Below are 27,205 nucleotides of genomic sequence, written 5' to 3'. Positions count from 1 at the left end.
TAAAGGGTCTGAATGTACTCTAATTCAAAGAAACACAGGGTTTTCCAGAAGCCTTGAACATTACATTGCTAAAGGACAGGCTTCAGTCAATGTCCATGAACACTTTTAGTTCTGAAAAGTTTAAGGCGTTGTAGAAAACATGTGAAATAAACATGATCAGTGAAGATAACGTTTTATCTCCTCAGAAAACATGGCTAACTATACCTTACATTGCTGTATGTATCACATTTGAGTAATTATTACTCCAAACAAAAATGACAAAAGTAAAATAAAACAAAAAAAAACAAGTGGAGACATATTTTTTTTAATTGTGATGTACACCGTTGTCAGTTAGAAAAGTATGAGGGTTACACAGTTCAAGTTACTTCCATGTCTTATCTTGTGCAAACACTAGATGGTGCGTAGGAGAGGTCTTGGAAAGGAACAATATTCAAGAGACAAAACCTCCAAATGTAGGAAAAAAATAAGTGCATTTAAACCTATGAATTGATCACTTTTGTAGTATTTATTGATTTCCCAGCTTCATACAAACTGGATGTTGAGGCATAAACATAGTACATTTCAACAAAAATATAACCAATATTTACAATTATTGTATTAAAAATACAAAAAAAACTACCGATACATACTCCACCAATTGTCTTTTTAAAAGACATACAGGTCAAAGTAGTACAAGAAAGTATGAGAAATCATCACCAGTTAAATATACACTTCTCACTTGACATCACATCAAACCGAGTAGCAGTTCTTACCTACTACAATTATCTTTATGCTTGTACATTGTTGTGCAATGTTTTGTTTTTCGAAATAGAACATGGCCTGCTAAAGAGTTGAAGGAAAGTGAATGATGATGATGCATGTTACCACTGAATTACAAACACATTCGACAATCTATTGGCAGCCATAGAAAAAATGTATCATGAACAAAAAAACATGACAAATGATTATAGTGTAATGACAAACCACAGTGAAAAACACTGCACTCGTTTATTTCTACTTCTCAGTCTATAGTTTTACTACTGATCAATGTGATCAGCACAACTCAGTGATAAAATAAGTGACACTTTCACAATTTGATTACTAATGATTCTGATTAGCAGCCGTCAAAGTTAATTATTTAATCTAGGTATCTTCCCCACTGGAGTCAAAAAACAAACATATTCAATAACCTTCAGTCAATTCCAATGATGTTGCGAAACAGTGGATAACAGGTTTGTTCTACGCTAGCATTGCCTACTCATATGTACATCCACTGATCTTGCTGCCTGTAACAGTGGAGGACTTCTCCAAGTGGCTTTGCAATGACGAGGAAGGGATGTCTCCAACAGCAAGGTTGGAGAGAAGGTTTATTTTAGTTCATTCTCGTGTATTCTAGTTCAGTCTTAAAAAGGGCAATCCTTAGTTGAAACAATAAAGCATTCACACCGCCTCTGTTTTTCTAAAAAGCTTAGGGGTGGGCCTGGAGAAATGTAACCACTCAAATGAATAGACAGAGATATGTATGCAAGGACTGACCAATCAAGATATCAAAATGAGTTTTAAGCATGTTTTTTAGGCTATACAATGTCTGTTTACATTTCCAAACATTGAAGTAAAACAAGATTCTATTTTGGGGTATGATGGGGTTTGAAAGTTAAACTAAGCTCATGAGGCATTTATAAGTTATATTCTTCAAGAATCAATGGATATATATCATTAATTTATAAGTCCAAAAATGGACGTAGCAACAGCAGATTGCAGCACCACTGAAAGATCCGAGACTCCATTCACCTCTATAGGATTCAAGCCTTTGGGGTGCATAACTCAAACACGTCCCCAAGTTGGTTCATTTTAAAAACAGGTATAAATCACCTCTGTACTTATCTTTCAACATCACCATTAGGGACAAGACTAAGCCAATATAAATCTCACATAGTTGTCCAAAACAATACTGTCTAAATATAGAATGAATATAAGTCACCAGGTGACCTTCCAGTTTAAAACCTGGATGTTCCTATCAGAGGATTCATTGCTAAATATACAAGCTGACATTTTTTCCAATCTCTGAAAGACTAAAATGTGTGTGGGCAATGCTTCCTGCTCTGGCCCCGTCCCTCCCCCAAGGCAGGCTTTTTTGAAAGAGAGGCGGACACTAACAACACAATTCTTTAGGCAAAATTGAAAAAAACTGACCAGACCACAATGGCTTCCAGTGATAACTCATCAACACAAATTCAAAGATGGAGCATTTTTGTTACCTACATGATGACATTCACCCATATGTTTCAACCGGAATATAGCGAAGAGTTTGATTTAGCTAGAAGCTCAGCTACAGCTGATGCCAGCACCAAGAGGGCAGATGACAAACACGGTGGCTAGCTAAGTATGTTATATTTCCTGCAAGCTACCTAGCTAACTTGAGTTAATCATCTGAAACACGTGTTGCCGACTAACATACCTGTGTTACAGTGGGGGGGGGGGGGGGGGATATTTATTTTATGTTTGCCAACTTATGTAGCTAGGTAGCTAGCTAGCTAGCCAGCCTAGCTGAACAACTATAGGCAGCCATATCTATCACTAAAAATAGAAGAGGTTTTACAATCGGAGATGGGACTGGCCAACCAGCTAGGTCCTGCCAGATGGGCTACCGTTAAACCTGTACGTTACTGTATATGACCTAGAACTTAAGATGTGGCTGGTCGTATTGGAAAAAGAGACCGATATCCAGGCCAGGGTTGGGAATGGAGGGTTGTACTAAAACTTAAGGTTTTACTGAAAAGTGCTGGAGCCAAACTGCAACTGCTAACTGGACAGTCACAATGAGAGAAATAATTTGGGGTAACCAACAATTATTTCTCTCATTGTGACTGTCCAGTTAACAGTGGGGTGGAGCCACCACTAGGTCATGTCTATTATGTGAATAACCAGATATAATACTGTAATTAAGGAATAAAACAGCCTTTTGACAGATTTGTCATTCCGAGTCCATAGATATGAGACTTGGGTATAGTCTCTTTTACCCCCAGAGTGCAATAGTTCTGGAAAGAAGACCCCCAAAAACCTAGCAGGAATTTGAAAATCCTTAAGAGTTCAAAATCGATCAATGTTCTTTTATTAAATCATCATTGTCCGTTTTGTTCACGTTTTATAAAGTAGAAAAAGAAAAAGTGCAGACAAAGCTCAACACGTCATGATGCTGTGTGTAAAGTGAGGTGGGGTTGGGATAATAGTCTTGGAAAGCTGTTCCAGGACACCTGTGTGTGTGTGAGCGTGGTTGTCATGCGTCGCCGTATGTTTTTCCAGCAAAACAGTTTGACTTGTTTTTCTTTTTTCCAAAGTGCCAGGCATTGTATCTTTCTTTTCTGTCTCTCCTTCTTCACAGTATTTTTTCAAGCAGGGTTATTCAACCCCTGATAATGCTTTAAGGCAGGGGAGGGAGATGAGCAGAGGAGTCTACCAATCAGGAGGGAGCGTACGATGCAGGAGGCAGGCACGTACGTACTGGATTGCTTTGTCCGGCCATCAGTGTCTTTTTTTCCGGCTCCATGGAAGCGACTTCAAGTCATCCAGCAGAAGACAGTTCTCTCTCAGACTGCTGATACCTGTTCATCCTCTGAAGAGAGAAAGAAAAAAAATTGCCATGTTGGTTACAAAGATGTTAAAACCCTGTGAAAGAATTAGAGGCAGAAAGCCCCCACAACATCACTAACTGGCCTTTATGTGAACTTACTGTACCATGGTCTACTATCAAAACTGAACAATTTGCAAAAAACGACAAACATGAACATTAAAAGTGAGAAAAACACTGCTGGGGATGGAAGAGCGTGTGTGCAAGCATTGACACAAATAAAAATTGGTGAGCAAACCTAACAACTTGTGCCCCCAGATGAATGCCATTCAACACAGCGAGTGAGGAGCTAACGCCTGATGAGCTTTGGTCCAAGCATGATGACATCATGCACATGAGATGCCGTGGTGGGTTTTTGCTAGCCTGGTCCCAGATCTGTTTGTGCGGTCTTGACATCTCCTCAATGCCCATTCCCCATAGGAGTTCGCAAGACAGTACAAACAGATCTGGGACCAGGCTAGGTTTGCAGTGGATATGAGGGTAGTCTGTGTTGTTCCTGGTGGGCATGCATGTTATCGTTGGTATAAATCAGTAATTTACCTCAGCCTGGGGGGGGCTGCCCTTTAACCCGTACACTCATCTCAGGGCCTGGTTGTCTCTGGTGTTGTGTGTGCCACTGTCTTCCTCAGAGCGACTAGTTTGGGAGACAAGGACTCACCCTCTTCCTCCTCCGGCTCTTCATCCTCGTCTGGCGAGCGGGTGCGGTGGAGCCCATGGCGCTTTGTGGTTCCGGAACCTGGGTGTTGTTGGGCCTGGTGGTGATGCTGGGAGTCGGGCGACTGGGTGACCATGCGCGAGCGCTGCAGGGCAGTGGAGTAGTCGGGTGGGCGGCGGCCAGAGTGGGATGGGGCCGTGGGCGGGGGTGGCGACTGCGTCTGGCCCTCACTGAAGTCAGAGATTGTCAGTGCGGTGTAGCCTGGCGGGGTGGGAGGGGGCTCGCGGTACCGGCTCTCCTTTCGTACTAAGGGGGGTGAAAGATGGTGGGGTAAAACGCAATTAACATTTTACGCGTCTGCACTAGAGGTCGACCGATTATGATTTTTCAACGCCGATACAGATTAAATCGGCCAATTATTTATTTATTTATTTGTAATAATGACAATTACAACAATACTGAATGAACACTTATTTTAACTTAATATAATACATCAATAAAATCAATTTAGCCTCAAGTAAATAATGAAACATGTTCAATTTAGTTTAAATAAATGCAAAAACAAAGTGTTGGAGAAGAAAGTAAAAGTGCAATATGTGCTACGTAAGAAAGCTAATGTTTAAGTTCCTTGCTCAGAACATGAGAACATATGAAAGCTGGTGGTTCCTTTTAACGTGAGTCTTCAATATTCCATTTGTATTTCATTAACCTTTGACTATTGGATCTTCTTATAGGCACTTTAGTACTGCCAGTGTAACAGTATAGCTTCCGTCCCTCTCCTCTCTCATCCCTGGGCTCAAACCAGCAACACAATGACAACAGCCACCCTCGAAGCAGCGTTACCCATGCAGAGCAAGGGGAACAACTACTAGAAGGCTCAGATCGAGTGACGTTTGAAACGCTATTAGCGTGCGCTAACTAGCTAGCCATTTCACTTCGGTTACACCAGCCTCATCTCGGGAGTTGATAGGCTTGAAGTCATAAACAGCGCAATGCTTGACGCACAACGAAGAGCTGCTGGAAAAACGCATGAAAGTGCTGTTTGAATGAATGTTTACGCGCCTGCTTCTGCCTACCACCGCTCAGTCAGATACTTAGATACTTGTATGCTTAGTCAGATTATATGCAACGCAGGACACGCTAGATAATATCTAGTAATATCATCAACCATGTGTAGTTAACTAGTGCTTATGATTGATAGACTTTTATAAGATAAGTTTAATGCTAGCTAGCAACTTACCTTGGCTTACTGCATTCGCGTAACAGGCAGTCTCCTTGTGGAGTGCAACGAGAGAGAGGCAGGTCGTTATTGCGTTGGACTAGTTAACTGTAAGGTTGCAAGATTGTATCCCCCGAGCTGACAAGTTGAAAATCTGTCGTTCTTTCCCTGAACAAGGCAGTTAACCCACCGTTCCTAGGCCGTCATTGAAAATAAGAATGTGTTCTTAACTGACTTGCCTAGTTAAATAAAAGGTATATATATAAAAAATTTAAATAAAAAATCAGCAAATTCGGCGCCCCAAAATACCAATTTCCGATTGTTGTGAAAACTTGAAATCGTGCCTAATTGATCGGCCATTCTGATTAATCGGTCGACCTCTAGTCTGCACCACACTCCATCCAGAAAAAGTGTTGGCATAGAGATCTACATGCGGACATCTTTCAGCTGACATGCACTTCTCTCCATGGATGAACACAATCCAAAAATGCATACACATGTGAGCAGTGTTTATCATTTTCAGAACATTCTAAAAATCCGACCTTTCATCAGGAACCTGTTAATTTGTTGAGGAACAGGTATGGCCACCCTAACATTAAGAACAGGTATGGTCACCCTAACATTAGGAACAGGTATGGTCACCCTAACATTAGGAACAGGTATGGTCACCCTAACATTAGGAACAGGTATGGTCACCCTAACATTAGGAACAGGTATGGTCACCCTAACATTAGGAACAGGTATGGTCACCCTAACATTAGGAACAGGTATGGTCACCCTAACATTAGGAACAGGTATGGTCACCCTAACATTAGGAACAGGTATGGTCACCCTAACATTAGGAACAGGTATGGTCACCCTAACATTAGGAACAGGTATGGTCACCCTAACATTAGGAACAGGTATGGTCACCCTAACATTAGGAACAGGTATGGTCACCCTAACATTAGGAACAGGTATGGTCACCCTAAAATTAGGAACAGGTATGGTCACCCTAACATTAGGAACAGGTATGGTCACCCTAACATTAGGAACAGGTATGGTCACCCTAACATTAGGAACAGGTATGGTCACCCTAACATTAGGAACAGGTATGGTCACCCTAACATTAGGAACAGGTATGGCCACCCTAACATTAAGAACAGGTATGGTCACCCTAACATTAGGAACAGGTATGGTCACCCTAACATTAGGAATAGGTATGGCCACCCTAACATTAAGAACAGGTATGGTCACCCTAACATTAGGAACAGGTATGGTCACCCTAACATTAGGAACAGGTATGGTCACCCTAACATTAAGAACAGGTATGGTCACCCTAACATTAGGAACAGGTATGGTCACCCTAACATTAGGAACAGGTATGGTCACCCTAACATTAAGAACAGGTATGGTCACCCTAACATTAGGAACAGGTATGGTCACCCTAACATTAGGAACAGGTATGGCCACCCTAACATTAAGAACAGGTATGGTCACCCTAACATTAGGAACAGGTATGGCCACCCTAACATTAGGAACAGGTATGGCCACCCTAACATTAGGAACAGGTATGGCCACCCTGACATTAGGAACAGGTATGGTCACCCTAACATTAGGAACAGGTATGGTCACCCTAACATTAGGAACAGGTATGGTCACCCTAACATTAGGAACAGGTATGGTCACCCTAACATTAGGAACAGGTATGGTCACCCTAACATTAAGAACAGGTATGGTCACCCTAACATTAGGAACAGGTATGGTCACCCTAACATTAGGAACAGGTATGGTCACCCTAACATTAGGAACAGGTATGGTCACCCTAACATTAGGAACAGGTATGGTCACCCTAACATTAGGAACAGGTATGGTCACCCTAACATTAGGAACAGATATGGCCACCCTGACATTAGGAACAGGTATGGCCACCCTAAAATTAGGAACAGGTATGGCCACCCTAAAATTAGGAACAGGTATGGTCACCCTAACATTAGGAACAGGTATGGTCACCCTAACATTAGGATCAGGTATGGTCACCCTAACATTAGGAACAGGTATGGCCACCCTAAAATTAGGAACAGGTATGGCCACCCTAAAATTAGGAACAGGTATGGCCACCCTAACATTAGGAACAGGTATGGTCACCCTAACATTAGGAATAGGTATGGTCACCCTAACATTAGGATCAGGTATGGTCACCCTAACATTAGCCTATGAGGACAGCTTAACCCTTCCATCAACACAACAGACAAACAAACATTTCAGAGGTCAACTCACTGATAAGACCCTTGTTGCCGGCGGTGATGGGCGATGGCCTCCCGTGCTGCTTGGCCTCGTCAGACCCCATGGACGTGATACTACTCGTCTCCGGGTCAGCGTTCACGTCTTTCCCGCCTCTGCGTTTAATCGTGCCTGTGTCACCCTCCGAGTCCTCGCCCCAGTACGCCGCAGAGGAAGATGAAGAAGAGGCCGATGCCCAGCTCCCTCTAGCCTGAGACGCCCACAGTCCAGGGGGGACCCCTATAAACGCTTCAGGCCCCCCGGGAGGATGGACACCCACGCTGACCACACCACCCGGCCCAAAGGCCAGGGTCTCCCAGCTGCGTCCCTGTTGCATGGTCTGGATGTTGTCGTGGGAGCCCGAGGAGCACGAGGTCCAGGAGCCGCGGCCACTGTCTGCAGCATCCAGGGAGACACGGTCCCCTTGGTCCTGGGTCAGCTCTTCAGAGCTGGGAGATAGCACCGTGGCACTGGTATACAGACCCCGGCAGTCCTGCATGGACGAGTAGGAACTGTTTGTGGGGTCGGGGGGGGGGGGGGCAGAGAGTTAGACACAAGCTATAACTTTACAATTGGGGTTAGTGGTTAGAGGCAGGCTATACATTTACAATGAGGGTTAGCGATTAGAGACAAGCTATACCTTTACAATGGGGGTTAGCGATTAGAGACAAGCTAAACCTTTACAGTGTTGGTTATAGATTAGAGACAAGCTATACCTTTACAGTGGGGGTTAGAGATCAGAGACAATCTATACCTTTACAGTGGGGGTTAGAGATTAGAGACAAGCTATACCTTTACAGTGGGGGTTAGGGATTAGAGACAAGCTATACCTTAACAACCGGGTTGTTAAAATAAAGGGTTGGGATTGAATCTCTTCCTTTTTCCATTTTTGAAATTAACACTCATCACTGTACTTAGATGTTAAAATGTGGATGTGTACCAAATAGTACATTTTCAAGTTAACCACTCAAAAATGTTATAACTAGGGTACATTACCCCTTTAAACAAAGTTTTTGGGATGATGATCAATAGAAATGGGCAGTGTTGGTTCATACCCGAGGCTGTACTGGTCCGGGTCTGTCGTAGCCCTCCTCTCCAGACGCACCCCTCCAGCGTGAGGGTCTCCCACCCCGCCGGAGTGCCTGAGCCCCCTCCTCTCCTCCTGGGCCATGTCAAAGGAGGAGTTGCTGACCAGGCTGGAGCGCGATGAGATCTCGCTGTGACCCGAGTCTGAGTAGGCATCTCCTGTTCTGGGGTAGCCTGGAGAGAGTAGGGGGGTGGTCCATTAACTGACTGATCAATCATTATTAAACCCTTTTCAGATCATCAGATGTCACACAAAGTGCTAAATGATTCCAATCTACTAGTCCAGGGGTTGTGTTCAGAGGGTTGAATCGTTTAGAACCTCCTAACATGGATTTACAGCAGGCTGGATGGGAGAACACATAGGTTCATACGCTGCAAGAAACTTCTCTTTCTAACTGCACGTCGAAAACAAAACCTCTAACCTCTCAAATCACTACCATCACACTGTGCGCCAGATAACTTACAGCTTGAACACGGCCGGTCATACTCTGTGACCTAATATGAAAGGAGAAATTAAGATTCAAGGAAGCCATTCCACAAGCCCACAATCACCTAAAATCACCCAAATCAGCCTAATAAAAGGATTGGGGAAATACACAGCAAGTCCTAACTTTACAACAAACTCAGAACGTGCTTAGGGCAGTGATTCAATCGAGAGAAAAAAAAATGAAGATCCTCACACCTTTAGCTTGGAGTCACAGAATGACTGACATTTCAAAGCAATCTCCATTCACACACACCAAGAACCTCATCTCAAAGCCAGAAATCTCATCAAATTACTCTGCTCTCTAACATTCTGGGCACAAGTAATTGGAAATGGAGTGTTCTGTGACATTAAATCATTGGCAAACCAACCGCAAGCTACCATTCAGAAAATGGAGGACTGATCTTCTAAGTCAGATGGCCTAGCGTCAAGTCAGTTCCTGAAACCCATCCAATAATAAATGAATTGGTTTTCACCAGTGGACCGAAGGGCTTCTACCGGCTTCTAAACACACAGACATGAATCAAGCGGAGTTGTGGATGTCGGTGAAGCAGCAGCATCTGAGCCCATATATCTTCTGAAGCAACGGTCATACTACTAGACATCCCAGCAGCAACTCCGCTACTAAGACAAGCGGGGCGACAGACAAGCCCGCAGGACCCCCTATATACACTGAAAAAATATATAAATGCAACATGTTAAGCGTTGGTCCCATGTTTCATGAGCTGAAAGATCAAGAAATGTTCCATATGTACAAAAAGCTTTTCTCTCTAAGATGTTGTGCACACATTTGCTTACATCCCTGTTAGTGAGCATTCCTCCTTGGAAAGATAATCCATAATCTGACAGGTGTGGCATATCAAGAAGCTGATTAAACAGCATGATCATTACACAGCTGCACCTTGTGCTGGGGACAATAAAAGGCCACTCAAATGTGCAGTTGTCACACAACACCACAAGTTGAGGGGGCTGCAGGGATGTCCACCAGAGCTGTTGCCAGAGAATTGTATGTTAATTCCTCTACCATAAGCCACCTCCAACGTTGTTTTAGAGAATTTGGCTGTACGTTCAACCGAACTCAGAACTGCAGACCACGTGTATGGCGTTGTGTGGGCGAGTGGTTTGCTGATGTCAGCGTTGTGAAGAGAGTGTCCCATGGTGAGGGTGGGGTTATGGTATGGGCAGGCATTAGCTACGAACAACGAACACAATTTTTTTTTTATCGATGGTAATTTGAATGCACTAAAATACCGTGATGAGATCCTGAGGCCCATTTTGGCCCACATCTTTATTCCCAGTCATGTAAAATCCATAGATTAGGGCCTAATTCATTTATTTCAATTGACGCATTTCCTCACTTGAACTGTAACTAAGTAAAATCAATGAAATAATGTTGCGTTTTTATTTTTATTCAGTTAATATACAGGTCCCAACCACTTCGTATTTGTAAGATCCAACTGGGTCGTGTTCATTAGGGCATGCAACGTAAAACATTTTATTTCTTAGTTTCCAGTTTCAAGTTTTAATGTCACATGCACAAGTACAGTGAAATGCCTTCTTGCAAACTCAAAACCCAACAATGCAAAAATCAATAACAATGTATTACTAGAAAAAAAGCACAAGGAATAATAATATAGAGAGTAAGTAAGCATACTATATACAGGAAATACTTCAAAAGTAAATTCCAATACTATATTTATATGTGCAGGGATACTGGAGTGATGGAGGTAGATATTTATAGGGATAAGGGGACTAGCCAACAGGATATAAGATAAATAATAGTAGCAGCAGGTTGTATGTGAGTGGTGTACGGGTGTGCATTCAGTCCATATAAATGTATCTCCATATTATGTGTGAGTGAGCGGGTGGTGGAGTGAGTGTTTTTGTGCGTGTGTGTTTGAATGACAGCATGTGTGAGTGTGTAGGGCCCTGTGAGTGTACATAGAGACAGTGCAAATATTGAAATAAAAGGTCTAGGCCAGCAGCGTCTGTTTAGGTCTAGGGCCGGTCTGGGCCAGTCCCAGTTTACCTGTGGCTGTCTGTTTACTGGTAAAGGTAACCTTCCGGACACTTTGACCCTTCAGTGTCCCGAGCCCTGCGTGCAGCAAGGCAAAGAGACATCACACACAGATAGGACACAGGACAGAATCACAGTATGTAAGGAGTGAGGTAGTTGGGATAGGAGGTAGGTAGGAGTGATTGATAGCTAATTCCAATATGGAACAGTGTAGACTAGGCAGTCTAGGCAGACACATTGCATATGCTCAGAACGACAAAATGGAACCCTTTACATATCCTTTCTCCCCTCGACTATAGGAGAGACTCACGATGTTTAAATTTGATTAGATGTTCACAAATGTAACAGATTTTGACTATCACTAATGTTATGATATGTTTGTAAAGTAATAAAGAAGGTGAAATATCTTGGGTAGATGTTCCTAAAACAGATTATAACTATATATGGACATATTATAAAGTATAAAAGGCTTAATCATTTTAATTTTTTAAATCATAACATCATGTTTGCACATGTTTTATTATACTTGTAGTGTGTACTAGATCATATCGGTTGAAAAGTGTTTTTTTCTCAGACATAAATAAACAATTCCAGGTGAAAGCCAAAGGTCATAGCTTTCTAGGAGGGGACACATACACTACTACATTTATAAAATATTGCCCTCCTGCTAGATTGATGACTAAAACCATTGCAAGCTCCGTCAGCTCAACTTTCCTTTTACATGGGTCACAAGAAAACACTTTCAGTATTCCATGGCCCTAAAAACCTTGATTAACCGTTGCTACATCAGTATTATTATGACATCACAGAAGGCTGAACTGGTAGTTTCACTATGACCACCAGGTGTCAGCAGTAATCTTCTAAATCTCTGTGTGAGGGAGAGGGGCACTGGGCTGAGGTTGGATTGATGGGATTATTAGCTTACCCTTCTTGGGCGAGCTCTGTGGTGAGGTGGGCGGGGAGGAGAGCTGCGAGGTGTTGTTGGATGTTACAGTGTCCTCAGTCTGACGCTTGCTGGCCTCCTCTGACAGTGACAGGATCTTCTTCAACGACTGAGGGGAACTCGTGCCTTCAAAACAAATGATAACCAAAATTAGCGTTGTGGAGTCAACATCAATGGTGGGGTTTTAAACATAGCCATAGCCTTCATTGTCTGGTGAGTTTTTAATCCTCACTTGGCCAGATGGCCTCTAGGTGGTGCTCAAGTCACAGTGAAAGAAGAGGTAGAACTACAGAGGTTTTATCTATTGTCTAAGAATTTAAATGGATGGAGAAAAGCAAACTTGGCAGAGTGGATACTACTGTAGCAACACACTGGAGCACAGCTACATGAGTCTCCCTCCACTGGAGGTTCTTCATGAAATAATTCCCACTTCGAACAGTTTTCTTGAATCCTGAATTACACGTAAAGATGGAATCCTCAGTAGCCAACCAACCACCGCCGGTCGCCCCCACCACCGCCGGTCGCCCCCACCACCGCCGGTCGCCCCCACCACCGCCGGTCGCCCCCACCACTGCCGGTCGCCCCCACCACCACCCCACCACTGCTGCTGGTCGCCCCCACCACCGCTGGTCGCCCCCACCACCCCCCCACCACCGCTGGTCGCCCCCACCACCGCTGGTCGCCCCCACCACCACCCCCCCACCACCGCTGGTCGCCCCACCACAATTGTTATAGTTTTTTTTGTTGAGTTTAGGAGCGTCGTGCAGCATGGTAAAAAATAATTGCTGCTCTTCTTCCGTGCGTACAATAATGTCTGAGGGGGAAAAACTGTGTTCGTTGCTTACAGTAACTTTTTTGTTGTTGTGATATCATATCGGATGTGGCTGATTCCCCATTAAGGATTCCAGCTTTAACCCTGAACCTAACCCATGTTTAGAGTAGGATAAAAACTTCAGCAAAGGCCAGTTTCAAAGATGCAGATTAATCTTTAGAATCTCCATTGACAGTGTTTTTTAGTTCAGGAATAAACTTAATCTGGGTCTTTGGGAAACCTTCTCATAGCGGCTAAACTAGCGTAATGCCACACTAGAAGCAACATTGTGATCAGGTACGGTTTACCTGAAATTGAAATAAATCTGTTTTCCTGAAAGGAAACACACAGATTTGTATGCTGTGGGGAAAGAAACAATGTACTGTAACGTATATTTTCAAATATATTTCCCCATTAACTTGTACAAGTTCTTACCGAATGGAGGCAGGTCCTTGACGGGTACTTTCTTGCGTGAGGGATAGAGAGCCACAGCAGGCACCTGGAGGGCCTGGTTGCCCTTCTGCAGCTGGCCCCTCTGCTGGCTGGCAGCCCTGGACACCACCGGAGACGTGTCTGGCCTCTTACTGCCACCAGCATTCTTGGGCACTGAGAAATGGTTGAGGAGAATGTGGTACTTGAACAATCAATACTACCAATGAGAAACCGAGTGTTGCTGCTGAGCCAAAATGGCCACCTGGACCACTCATGTGTGCATCAATCACATGCTGATGGAGGGCTCATATTGCAGTTAGATATCCCAAGCTTATGTACTCCCACACTAAGTGCGAAATAGAACGCAATTGTGTGTGTGTGTTGTCCACAGCATGTACTCTCTCCACCACTTACGTGTGTTGATGGAGGGCTCACACTGCAGCGAGAGGGTCTGCAGCGCCTCCTCGTTGGTCTCCAGGCTGAGGTTGGACAGGAACTGCTTGACCCTGCGGGCCATCTGGGCATCCTCGTACAGCTTCTTGGCGTTCAGGAAGGAGCTGCGCCTCACCCGCTTCTTGTGCCCGCCCGTCTGGGTGACGTCTAGCACCGCCGCGTTGGCACTGCCCTGGCTAAGAGAACTGGTCACACGCGCGCACACACACACACGCGCACACACACACACACACACACACGCACACACGCACACACGCACGTGCGCGCGCACACACGCACACGCATACAGAGAGAGAGACAGAGAGGGAAGATCGTGACCACCATCAGACTATGACCATGTGTGTGTACTACTATTTAGGTAACTGTGTGTGGGGGTACTATTCCTGGAATGTAGCTCAGAGGAGGGCCGTTTGAGAGGCAGACATGCAGAGACTGAGGCTTTGGGGGCATTCCTCTCAGCTCCAGAACATTCCATGCATTCCAAGGAAGAGGAGGGAATAGGGGCCAGGGGGTCAATCAGTCAAGAAACAGGGGAGGTGTGTGCGTGTATGTGTGTGTTGGGGGTTCAAATTGTGATGATAGTCAGTTAACATTTCTGTGGTCTAAAACCAAAGTAGCTGTAGTGAAATGCCTTTTCATCAGAACCTATGGTACATCCAGAGTACATGTATAGTGTGGTGGAATTGAACACAATGATTGTATTGTAAACTACTTCTCCTTGGCCACTGATGTACACCAGGGGTTCCCAAACTCAGCCCTGGAGCCCCCCCCTGGGTGCATGTTTTAGGTTTTACCCTAGAACTACACAGCTTTCAAATAACCAAAGCTTGATGGTGAGCTGGTTATTTGATTCATCGGTGTAGTGCTAGGGGGAAAAACTAAACATGCACCTGGGGGGGGGGGGGGGACCGAACAGGACCGAGTTTGGGAAACACTGACGTAAAGCAGTTTGGCTGTCCTTGTAGCACACTATAGACTTTCATGTTGAAGAAAATATGTTTCGTCTGGAGACAGATATACAGAATAAATCCACACTATGACAAACTAATAGAACTGAAAACAAGATGGGATGCTGGCATGCTGTTTTTCTTAAGTAGGTGGGAAGACAAAGTAATCACTTTTGCTAGTTCATGGATTGTGAATTGCATGGGATGCAACATCGCTATATCAGTTTTAATGAGTCATTGTGAAATATTTTGGAAGAATAAAAAAATGTGACTTGAAACTAGCAAAAGTCATGATCTTTTACATTTCTAAAGAACATTTTACCAGAGCCAAGCAGTGTTAGAAGGGTATGAAACAAAACGGGTTAGTTAAATCAGCACTAAATAACAGGTGAGTAAAACCAGCACTATTTAACAGGTAAGTAAAACCAGCACTATTTAACAGGTAAGTAAAACCAGCACTATTTAACAGGTAAGTAAAACCAGCATTAAATAACAGGTAAGTAAAACCAGCACTATTTAACAGGTAAGTAAAACCAGCATTAAATAACAGGTAAGTAAAACCAGCACTATTTAACAGGTGAGTAAAACCAGCACTATTTAACAGGTAAGTAAAACCAGCACTATTTAACAGGTAAGTAAAACCAGCACTATTTAACAGGTGAGTAAAACCAGCACTATTTAACAGGTGAGTAAAACCAGCACTATTTAACAGGTAAGTAAAACCAGCACTATTTAACAGGTGAGTAAAACCAGCACTATTTAACAGGTGAGTAAAACCAGCACTATTTAACAGGTAAGTAAAACCAGCACTAAATAACAGGTGAGTAAAACCAGCACTATTTAACAGGTAAGTAAAACCAGCACTAAATAACAGGTGAGTAAAACCAGCACTATTTAACAGGTAAGTAAAACCAGCACTAAATAACAGGTGAGTAAAACCAGCACTATTTAACAGGTAAGTAAAACCAGCACTATTTAACAGGTAAGTAAAACCAGCACTAAATAACAGGTGAGTAAAACCAGCACTATTTAACAGGTAAGTAAAACCAGCACTAAATAACAGGTGAGTAAAACCAGCACTATTTAACAGGTAAGTAAAACCAGCACTAAATAACAGGTGAGTAAAACCAGCACTATTTAACAGGTAAGTAAAACCAGCACTAAATAACAGGTGAGTAAAACCAGCACTATTTAACAGGTGAGTAAAACCAGCATTAAATAACAGGTAAGTAAAACCAGCACTATTTAACAGGTGAGTAAAACCAGCACTATTTAACAGGTGAGTAAAACCAGCACTATTTAACAGGTAAGTAAAACCAGCACTATTTAACAGGTAAGTAAAACCAGCACTATTTAACAGGTAAGTAAAACCAGCACTATTTAACAGGTGAGTAAAACCAGCACTATTTAACAGGTAAGTAAAACCAGCACTATTTAACAGGTAAGTAAAACCAGCACTAAATAACAGGTGAGTAAAACCAGCACTATTTAACAGGTAAGTAAAACCAGCACTATTTAACAGGTAAGTAAAACCAGCACTAAATAACAGGTAAGTAAAACCAGCACTATTTAACAGGTAGGTAAAACCAGCACTATTTAACAGGTAAGTAAAACCAGCATTAAATAACAGGTAAGTAAAACCAGCACTATTTAACAGGTTAGTAAAATAAGCACTAAACCAAACAAACGAGGCATCAGAAATGAGGGAAGGCGCATAAATTGGGCAGAATAAAATAGCATGGAAAGATCGGTCACCAAAACTTACCCTAAACTCCTCCATTTCTTCTTCCTAGAAGGGATAGCCATGAACAGTGAAGCGTGGAGGGCAAAGAGTGGATGGAGAGAGAGAAAGGAGGGAGACAAGCTTAGACAGGATAGACCACTAAGAGCCACCAAGATGAGCAAGGTTACCAGAGGCCCACAAAAGAGAGAAAGAGAGACAAACATTGATAACAAACAGACACTCAATAGTGACATGGCAGCATGGTGGACATGCAAAGTCACACACACTTTCACATGAGCACTGTGTGGTTTCACATGAGCACTGTGTGGTTTCACAGGAGCACTGTGTGGTTTCACATGAGCACTGTGTGGTTTCACATGAGCACTGTGTGGTTTCACATGAGCACTGTGTGGTTTCACATGAGCACTGTGTGGTTTCACATGAGCACTGTGTGGTTTCACATGAGCACTGTGTGGTTTCACATGAGCACTGTGTGGATTCTACACCAACAATAAGTAGACCGTACAGGAAACAGCTGGGTTGGCCCGGAGAAATGGCTGCTCAAGAAAAAAAGCCTTGAAGCGGGTAATATTGACAATCTACATCTGAACAATCAATCATCGACAACCCGCGGGGATTTGATTGGACCTGAAGGGGATGGTGAAGCGCTGTTAGTTACCTGGTTCTGAACATGAGCGCTGGGTCCATGTTGACGGAGGCCATGCGACCCACGTGGCGGATCTCTTTGGCGATCATCCGCAGCTTCTCAAAGTTCACCAGGCCGTCCACTTTAGAGTCGTTCCCTGGGGAAGGACAAGTGACTATTAGTAACAGATTGATTAAGATGCCTTTAAAATAAATGTTTACCTTTATTTAACTAGGTAAGTCAGTCGAGAACAAATTCTTGTTTTACAATGACAAACGACACCGGCCAAACCTTCCCCGGACAACACTGGGCCAATTGTGTGCCGAACCTACGGGACTCCCGATCACAGCCGGTTGTTATAAAGCCCGGGATCGAACCAGGGTTTGTAAAGATGTCTCTAGCACTGAGATGCAGTGCTTTACACCACTACGCCACTCTGGGCAATATTGGCATACAATTTAACTTAGTGCAACAACGTATACAAAAATGGTAGACCCAGACAAAATTTTGCTGGTCTCTTGTCAAATTAAATTGCATTTGTCACGTGCGCAGAATACAACATGAAATGCTTACTTACAAGGCATTAACTCATATTTTTCTTAACTACATTGTTGTTTAAGAAAATATTTACTAAATCAACTAAAGTTTGAAAAAGTAACAAGATAACAATAATGAGGCTATATACAGGGGGTACTGGTACCGAGTCAATGTAAGGGGGTACAGGTTAGTCAAGATAATATGTACAGTACCAGTCAAAAGCTTGGACACCTACTCATTCAAGAGTTTTTCTTAATTTTTTAAAACAATTTTCTACATTGTAGAATAATAGTGAAGACATCAAAACTATGAAATAACACATGGAATCATGTAGTAACCGAAAAATGTGTTAATCAAATCCACCCTTTGCCTTGACAGCTTTACACATTCCTGGCATTCTCTCAACCAGCTTCATGAGGTAGTCACCTGGAATGCACTTCAATTAATAGGTGTGGCCTGTTAAAAGTTAATTTGTGGAAATTCTTCCCTTCTTAATGCGTTTGAGCCAATCAGTTGTTGTGACAAGGTAGGGGTGGAACACAGAAGATAGCCTTATTTGGTAAAAGACCAAGTCCATATTATAGCAAGAACAGCTCAAATAAGCAAAGAGAAACGACAGTCCATCATTACTTTAAGACATGAAGGTCAGTCAATCTGGAAAATGTCAAGAACTTTTAAGGTTTCTTCAAGTGCAGTCGCAAAAACCACCAAGCACTATGATGAAAATGGCTCTCGTGAGGACCGCCACAGGTATGGAAGACCCAGGGTTACCTCAGCTGCAGAGGATAAAATTAAATCTTAATGGTCACATACACATGGTTAGCAGATGTTAATGCTAGTGTAGCGAAATGCTTATGCTTCTAGTTCCGACAATGCATTCATATCTAACAAGTAATCTAACTAATTCACAACAACTACCTTATACACACAAATGTAAAGGGATGAATAGAATATGTACATACAAATATATGGATGACCGATGGCGTGCGGCATAGGAAAGATGCAGTAGATGGCATAGAATATAGTATATACATATGAGATCAGTAATGTAGGATATGTAAACATTAAAGCGCCGTTATTTAAAGTGACTAGTGATACCTTTATTAAGTCCATTTTTTTAAGTGGCCAGAGATGTGTGTCTGTATGTTGGCAGCAGCCACTCTGTGTTAGTGATGGCTGTTTAACAGCCTGATGGCCTTGAGATAGAAGCTGTTTTTCCAGTCTCTCGGTCCCAGTTTTGATGCACCTGAACTGACCTCGCCTTCTGGATGATAGCGGTGTGGACAGGCAGTGGATCAGGTGGTTTTGTCCTTGATGATCTCGTTGACATTCCTGTGACATCGGGTGCTGTAGGTGTCCTGGAGGGCAGATAGTTTGCCCCCGGTGATGCATTGTGCAGACCGCACTACCATCTGGAGAGCCATATGGTTGAGGGCGGTGCAATTGCCGTACCAGGCGGTGAGGATGCTCTCGATTGTGCATCTGTAAAAGTTTGAGTGTTTTAGATGACAAGACACATTTCTTCAGCCTCCTGAGGTTGAAGAGGTGCTGTTGCGCCTTCTTCACCACGCTGTCTGTGTGGGTGGACCATTTCAGTTTGTCCGTGATTTGTACGTCGAGGAACTTAAAACGTTTTTACCTTCTCTACTACTGTCCCGTCAATGTGGATGGGGGGGTGCTCCCTCTGCTTTTTCCTGAAGTCCACGATCATCTCCTTTGTTTTGTTGACATTGAGTGAGGTTATTTTCCTGACACCACACTCCGAGGGCCCTCACCATCTCCCCGTAGGCCGTCTCATCGCTGTTGGTAATCAGGCATACCACTGTAGTGTCGTCTGAAAACTTGATGATTGAATTGGAAGCGTGCATGGCCACACAGTCATGGGTGAACAGGGAGTACAGGAGAGGGCTGAGAACGCACCCTTGTGGGACCCCAGTGTTGAGAATCTCAATGGTTGTACAGTCGTCTCAAATAAAACTGTCAAGGACCTCGGCGTTACTCTGGACCCTGAACTCTCTTTTGACGAACATATCAAGACTGTTTCAAGGACAGCTTTTTTCCATCTACGTAACATCGCAAAAATCTGATATTTTCTATCCAAAAATGATGCTGAAGAATTCATCCATGCTTTTGTCACTTCTAGGTTAGACTACTGCAATGCTCTACTTTCCTGCTACCCGGATAAAGCACTAAAACTTCAGTTAGTGCTAAATACGGCTGCTAGAACCCTGACTAGAACCAATTTTTTTTATCATATTACTCCAGTGCTAGCCTTCCTACACCGGCTTCCTATTAAGGAAAGGGCTGATTTGAAGGTTTTACTGCTAACCTACAAAGCATTACATGGGCTTGCTCCTACCCATCTTTCCGATTTGGTCCTGCCGTACATACCTACACGTACGCTACGGTCACAAAACACAGGCCTCCTGCGGCGACCTCGTTGTTTTGGGTCGGCCTCGGGGATAAGATCGCATGTCCAGGGTGGAGGTTCAAACAAAGGATCCGCTTCAGGAAAGACGTATTCCTGGTCGTAATGATGGTAAGTTGACATTGCTTTTATATCCAATAGTTCTTCCCGGCTGTCCCGGCTGTATGTAATAACACTTGTTATTTCCTGGGCTAATAATGTAAGAAATAGTACATAAAAAAAAATAACTGCCTAGTTTTCTAAGTACCTGAAGCGAGGCGACTATCTCTGTCAGCGTCATCTCATCTCAGTTACCAGCCTCAAATTGCAGCCAAAATAAATGCTTCAGAGTTCAAGTAACAGACATCAACATCAACTGTTCAGAGGAGACTGGGTAAAATCAGGCCTTCATGGTCAGAATTCTGCAAAGAAACCACTACTAAAGAACACCAATAAGAAGAAGAGAATTGCTTGGGCAAAGAAACACGAGCAATGGACACTAGACCGGTGGAAATCGGAAATGAGGAGTCCAAATGTGAGATTTTTGGTTCCAACCGCCGTGTCTTTGTGAGACGCAGAGTAGGTGAACGGATGATCTTCGCATGTGATGGTTCCCACCGTGAAGCATAGAGGAGGTGGTGTGATGGTGCTTTGCTGATGACAATGTCTGTGATTTATTTAGGCACACTTAGCCAGCATGGTTACCACAGCATTCTGCAGCGATACGCCATCCTATCTGGTTTGTGCTTAGTGGGACTAGCATTTGATTTTCAACAGGACAATGATCCAACACACCTCTAGGGTGTGTAAGGGATATTTGACCAAGGAGGAGAGTGATGGAGTCCTGCATCAGATGACGTGGCCTCCACAATCACCCTACCTCAACCCAATTGATGGTTTGGATCGCAGAGTGAAGGAAAAGCAGCCAACAAGTGCTCAACATATGTTGAGGAACTCCTTCAAGACTGTTGGAAAAGCATTCCAGGTGAAGCTGGTTGAGAGAATGCCAAGAGTGTGGAAAGCTGTCATCAAGGCAACAGGTGGCTACTTTTAAGAATCTCAAATATAAAATAATAACACTTTTTTGGTTACAACATTATTCCATGCGTGTTATTTCATAATTTTGATGTCTTCACTATTATTCTACAATGTAGAAAGTAGTACAAATAAAGAAAACCCTTGAATGAGTAGGAGTGCCCAAACTTTTGTCTGGTACTGTACGTGTAGGTGGTAGGTCCAATGTAAATAATCCGGCTAGCCATTTGATTAACTGTTCACTAGTCATATGGCTTGGGGGTAGAACCTGTTAAGGAGCCTTTTGGACCTAGACTTAGCACTCCGGTACCGCTTGCAGTGCAGTCGCAGAGAGAACAGTTTATGACTAGGGTGGCTGGAGTCTTTTTGGAAACTAACCATTATTACGTTCCTACATTATATCGACATTGAACATGTCACCCTCCCTAGGAGAGGGGGTGACCTTGACAATTTATTGTTAAAACTAGAAGCTGTCTGGATATTTAATTTAAAGACCATTGCTACCTTCGGTCTCAACGTAGACTTTGATCTAAAGCCATTCTTGTGATTTTGCTACTCATTGTAAATGTTTGTGGGCCTATGTAGCCAAATTCTATCTATGATCGTATGCTATCCATTCATGTTTTTATGTGTTCTATTTATATCTGCAAATTAACCAATGACATCAAGCCATACCTAGCTGATGATTACAGACACCTGTGTGTCCCCTTTGAAACTATATAAAACTAGTGACTAGTGTTTGTCATCATACCCTGATGAAGACAGCTTGTCTGTTGAATGGTTGGTTATTAGGTTATTAAATTATTGCATCTGAGCTCCTAAAGTGTGCGTCTCCTTTTCTTTTCCACTTGGCTAGCCAGCACCTCGCCTAAACAGGTGCATCTTTCTTTCACCTCCAGATGGCTGGAGTCTAACAATTTTTAGGGCCTTCCTCTGACACCGCCTGGTATAGAGGTCCTGGACGGCAGGAAGCTTGGCCCCAGTGATGTTCTGGGCCGTACACACACCCCTTTTCTCCTGAGGGGGAATAGGCAACACTTGCTGAATCTGACATAGTGAAAAGGGAAGGGGAGAGAGGCTGGGGATGAGCTTTGGCAGAAGCTTTGAGAAGGGCAATGGTTTTTCTTAAAATTTTACTCCACTCTCCTTTTCACCTCATTTAACACTTGCTTTACATATCAAAAGGCAAATCTCAATAGGTGATCCAGGTATCATGACATGGCACAAGTAGGAGGTTGGGCCTATCCTCTTTTGTGCCACTATTGTTCTTCAAGTAAGGGGGAGGCCAATGACATCAGAGGGCACCATCAGCCCAACTCCTTGAATGGCCTACTACATTAAGTTTTGCTCAAAACATTAATTTTTTTTACCCTTAAGTGTGTGTATACTACTGTATTTATTTGTGGTATATTGTTTTTCAACAGGAACAGTTAAAATATAGCTGGAGTGAGACAGCTTTGGATCTGGGTTCCAAGATTGTTTGGAACACATTTTGTGATCCAAAATGACTAGGTGTGTGGCTGTCTACCTTCGTGCAGGAAGGTGAGGTCCTTCTTGATGACAGGGAACAGGGGGATGATGGGAGGCTGGAGGTTCTGGTTGTTGAGCACATTGCGATACTTGGCCATGTTCCTGGATGGATCAAACAGGTCTTGCAGGTCCCCGAACAGCTTCTCGTACTTACTGGGCAGCTTCTCCCACGTGCCCCGGAGTCTAGATACTGGGGCCAGGTTCAGACCACTGTTGGGGGGGAGGACCACAGAAAGACAGCAGAGTTAGAATACTGATACAGTAGAGAAGGGGGCTATCTCTGGTTCCAGGCTTTTGTTCCAACCCCATACAAACATACCTGATTCAGCTAATTACAATTCAGTGGGCAGCTGTTCAGTAGAATCAGGTATGCAAGATTATGTTTGGAGTGAAAGCCTGCATGCCTAACTGCTGAATTTGGTGTAAAACTCTCCATCTACATCACAACAATACAACATGGCCGCCGGGTCTCCTTTCGTACTCCTCCTCTCCGACCTCACCTAATGATGGAGAACATGGAGTTGAAGTTCTTGCACTCTCTACAATGGAGAGCTATCTTGATGAAATGCTTGACCGTCTTCATGCGCTTGAGCTGGTTGGGCTCCCGGGTCACCTCCGACGCCACCCAGAAGGTCTCCTGGTTGATGATCTCCTCGAAGCGCTTGAGGCAAAACGAGCCCGTCTTGGACTTGAGCTTGAACAGGTCGTCGATGTACTCGGTGGGCTCGATGGCGCAGAAGAGTTCGAAGGCGCGCATGGACAGCTGCGTGGCTACTTCCATGGTGGACAGCTGGAGGAGGGAGATCTGGCCTTCACGAAGGAGGTCCTGGGCGTCCTCGTCCGAACAGAGGGTCTCTGTCTCCATGTTGCTCTTCAGGTAGTATCTAGAGAAGAGCAGGGAGTTCCTTTACTATTCTCTCACATACACACAGGTATTATATTGTACATAAATAAATGGTCCATCTCCATTTTGCTCCTCCAATAGAATCATCTCAACACAAAGCACATATTTAAAATAGGTGTTTTTGTTGTTGGACTTATTCATCAAGTTGAGTAACTATTAACAAACACCTGATGTACTGTGACTTAAGTAAAAGTAGAAAAAGACAAGGTCTTTCATAAGAGGGGGTGATTAAGATAGCAATGGTCAGGAGAAAGTCAGCACAAGAGAAGGGGACTTTGCTATCTCTTGTAAAAGAGATGGGACTAACCTGTATAACAAATGTGATCAATAAAACCAGTACTTACCTGCCACTGAGCTGTATCCTGTCTGCCAGCTTGGACAGCTGCTCCGGGAGCCGGCGCTGCTTAATGACGCCTTCCGGCGTGATGGACACCTCACACAGGGAATAGGCTTCGGGCACAGCAGTCAGGGCAAACTCCCGGATGGCCTGGGCCACCACCTCTTTGGCCGTGGTGTCCTTACCGATCATAATGTATCGACTTTGCTGGTCTGCCTTGAACACCCGCAGCACCTGGTCTGACATGTCTGGATGGGGGGGGGGGATTAAATAGGAATTACCCACACAATTCTCATGTCAGAATTCAGCAATTTCGTTGTGGACAGTCACATCATTCAAGTACCATTGCTTTTTTTTTTACCTAAGGTTACACCATAATTCACCATACCACCCCAAAACACACCAAAATTAGAATGAATGGGTCACTGCTAGCCACTTAACCTCGAAAAAGTTTACAGGATCAATTAGTTTCAAACTGTACTCCAAACATTTCAACAAAAATGTCAACAACTGATGTCTGCTATAAGCCACGCTGACATGCTCAATGATCTACGGTGAGTTTGTGTAACTCAGTTAGCCGACTAGAACTCTGAAAGACAGAGACTGACAGCATTGACAAGGACATGATTGTGCTTTCTACAGCCGTTAGATTCAGGCCTACGTAACCCATTAAAACACACTGATTTGCAGGCTGCTGTTATCAAGACCAACAAGCCCAGACCATAACCACAATTAGAAAACATTAACCCTTAAGACCCCAGATTTTGAAACACCATAGGAAGCTTGTGAAAGAAACAGCAGTTGGCTTGCAAAGAGGACAAGCGTTGCGTGGGCAGAACAAAAGCAGACTGATACTCACTCGTCACGACTGGGGCTGAAGGAACACAAAGAGTATGTGTGGGAGAACATTAAAACGTGGGTCAAACATCTGGCGAAGAACTTCCCCGGTTAGGAATGTATGAAAATAGACTGCCTCAAGAGAGTTGACAGCCAAGTGTAGCTTATAAAGCATACATTACACATCTATAACATACAGTTGTATATGAAAAGGTTCAAAGAGTGTGTCTGTTGGTCCTCACCAGGCTGGTTGTTGAAGTCCAGGATGCGGTGGTGGGACTGCAGCAGGTCAGGGTTGCTGGACGACAGGCTGCCGCTGACTGGCAGCGCGGCCGGAATCTGTTTGGACTGCTTCAGGCCCACGATGCTGTCGTCCTGCGACTGGCCCACACCCACGTCGCTACGGAAACAGAGGGAGGGAGGGGTTGGAAAGTTCCACTGTCAGAGGATAGAGGGCAATGTTTTTACAGTAAAGTATATCAGTAAGAGAGGTTACACTGCTCAATACATCAAATGACAATTTATTTTTCACATGCGCCAAATACAACTGGTGTAGTAGACCTTACCGTCAAATGCTTACTTACAAGCCCTTAACCAACAAAACAGTTAAGAAAATATTAACATTGGTTTTTTTTTTTAAATAACCGGCATTGTAAATAAGAATTTGTTCTTAACTGACTTGCCTAGTTTAATACATTTGTTATAAATAAATCTTCATAAGAGGTGACACTGCTCAACACATCATCAACACAACACAAAAAACATGAATAAGTCGAGCCTGTTTTATTCCACACTCCGGTCCTCTAACTTTGAAGCAACCTTTTCCATTGGTGTCGGACGTCTCTTACTTGTATGGTTTTGGGGGAAGGATGCTGGTGAGCGTCTTGTCAAAGATCTTCTTGAGCTTGTTCCTTCCCCCCACCGTGTTGGCTTTGGCCTTCTTGCTGGCCTTCTCCAGGCCCATCACCTGCATTGAGAAGACGGGACACCATTACATTAGGCACGTCTTTACTAAGATAAAACCAGGGACATATTCATTAGGCCACACCACAGCTAAATGTTTTGCAACAAAAAAATAAAAACAAGCATTTCTGATTGGACAATGTCAGGTAGTACCTTTCTGTTTCAGTCCGTTTGGTGCCTAATGAATACGTCCTTGATAACATACACAAAGCATTATGGGTACTGTAGTCCATTACATCACCTGCTCAACATCCACCGCCAGGTCAGGAATGGAGTAGCGCGAGCCCTTCTTGATATCCCCGATCTTGGGCAGGTGTGCCGGGGCGCCATTCTTGCGGTCCACCTCTGGCGGCTCCTCACCCTCTGCCTCGTGGTCGTGCTCTGGTCGGGCAAGGAGCTCCTTGAATACTAGGTGGATGGAAGGGGGGAAACGCTATCAACAAGGCAGGTCCTACAGGCCACTAGTTTTGTCGTACCTGGTCTATTGTTCAGTCGTGTGGTCAGGTGTCACAAAGAGGGACTTTGTGAAATTACAATTGGCTCAGAACAGGGCAGCACGGCTGGCCCTTAAAAGTACACGGAGAGCTAACAATGATATGCATGTCAATCTCTCAGGGCTCAAAGGAGAGATTGACTTCGTCACTACTTGTTTTGTAAGAAGTGTTGACAAGCTGAATGCACCGAGCGGTCTGTCTAAACTCCTAGCACACAGCTTGGACACCCATGCATACCCCACAAGACATGCCACCAGAGGTCTCGCCACAATCCCCAAGTCAAGAACAGACTATGGGAGGCGCACAGTACTACATAGAGCCATGGCTACATGGAACTCTATTCCACATCAAGAAACCAACGCAAGCAGTAGAATAAGATGTAAAACACATAAAATACACCTTATGGAACAGTGGGGACTAAAGAGACTCACACAGGTACAGACACGCATACGCCCACAAACGCGAGCACACAAACTCTACACACACATTGCAATATTGCTTTATGGTGGTATTATATATTTTGTATTGTAGATATGTAGTGGTGTAATAATGTTATATGATGTACAGTATTTTATTATTCTTTTTTTGTGTGTAATGTAAGCATCTTAATGTGTTTGGACCCCAGGAAGAGTATCTGCTACCTTGTCAAGAACTAATGGGGATCCTTAATAATTACAAATACTGTGTGGAACATAAAAGCGTTACTGTTACTTATATTCTTCTATTAGTGTTCAATTCATAGTTAGCCCTAATAACTCTTACCTAAAAGATTAGTTTTCACAGAAATTGACAAGTGGGTGTTGTTCCTCAGGATCTCATTGGCTTTCGTGAGCTGGACATTCTCAAAGTTCTGCCCGTTCACCTCCAGAATCTGTT

The 27,205-nt window shown here is 43.6% G+C and overlaps 1 protein-coding gene across 16 annotated transcripts in view; it reads right to left on the bottom strand.

Annotated features, from left to right (window-relative positions):
* Nucleotides 1–482: 482 nt before the first annotated feature.
* LOC110488939 (Rap guanine nucleotide exchange factor (GEF) 2) overlaps nt 483–27,205 on the bottom strand; it is a 152,963-nt gene continuing 126,240 nt past the window's right edge. For 7 of the 16 annotated variants that reach the window (XM_036943060.1, XM_036943062.1, XM_036943072.1 and 4 more), the window contains 17 exons: nt 27,092–27,200; nt 26,077–26,243; nt 25,721–25,839; nt 25,115–25,272; nt 24,895–24,909; nt 24,043–24,283; nt 23,295–23,678; nt 22,793–23,004; nt 17,319–17,442; nt 16,682–16,705; nt 13,931–14,154; nt 13,520–13,690; nt 12,256–12,399; nt 8,799–9,003; nt 7,741–8,255; nt 4,148–4,568; nt 3,462–3,592 (listed from right to left, as the gene is read on the bottom strand). In XM_036943060.1, the coding sequence (XP_036798955.1) occupies nt 4,189–4,568; nt 7,741–8,255; nt 8,799–9,003; nt 12,256–12,399; nt 13,520–13,690; nt 13,931–14,154; nt 16,682–16,705; nt 17,319–17,442; nt 22,793–23,004; nt 23,295–23,678; nt 24,043–24,283; nt 24,895–24,909; nt 25,115–25,272; nt 25,721–25,839; nt 26,077–26,243; nt 27,092–27,200 (3,192 nt within the window). In that variant the 3' untranslated portion in view covers nt 3,462–3,592; nt 4,148–4,188. Of the gene's footprint in view, nt 3,593–4,147; nt 4,569–7,740; nt 8,256–8,798; nt 9,004–10,684; nt 11,409–12,255; nt 12,400–13,519; nt 13,691–13,930; nt 14,155–16,681; nt 16,706–17,318; nt 17,443–22,792; nt 23,005–23,294; nt 23,679–24,038; nt 24,284–24,894; nt 24,910–25,114; nt 25,273–25,720; nt 25,840–26,076; nt 26,244–27,091; nt 27,201–27,205 lie in introns of those variants that run through there. The other 9 variants (XM_036943063.1, XM_036943069.1, XM_036943067.1 and 6 more) reach the window with 7 other exon arrangements.

Source organism: Oncorhynchus mykiss, chromosome 14, assembly GCF_013265735.2.
Source record: "Oncorhynchus mykiss isolate Arlee chromosome 14, USDA_OmykA_1.1, whole genome shotgun sequence".
NCBI lineage: Eukaryota > Metazoa > Chordata > Actinopteri > Salmoniformes > Salmonidae > Oncorhynchus > Oncorhynchus mykiss.
The sequence above is the reverse complement of the archived record's forward strand: the minus strand, read 5'-3'. Positions and strand labels throughout refer to the sequence as shown.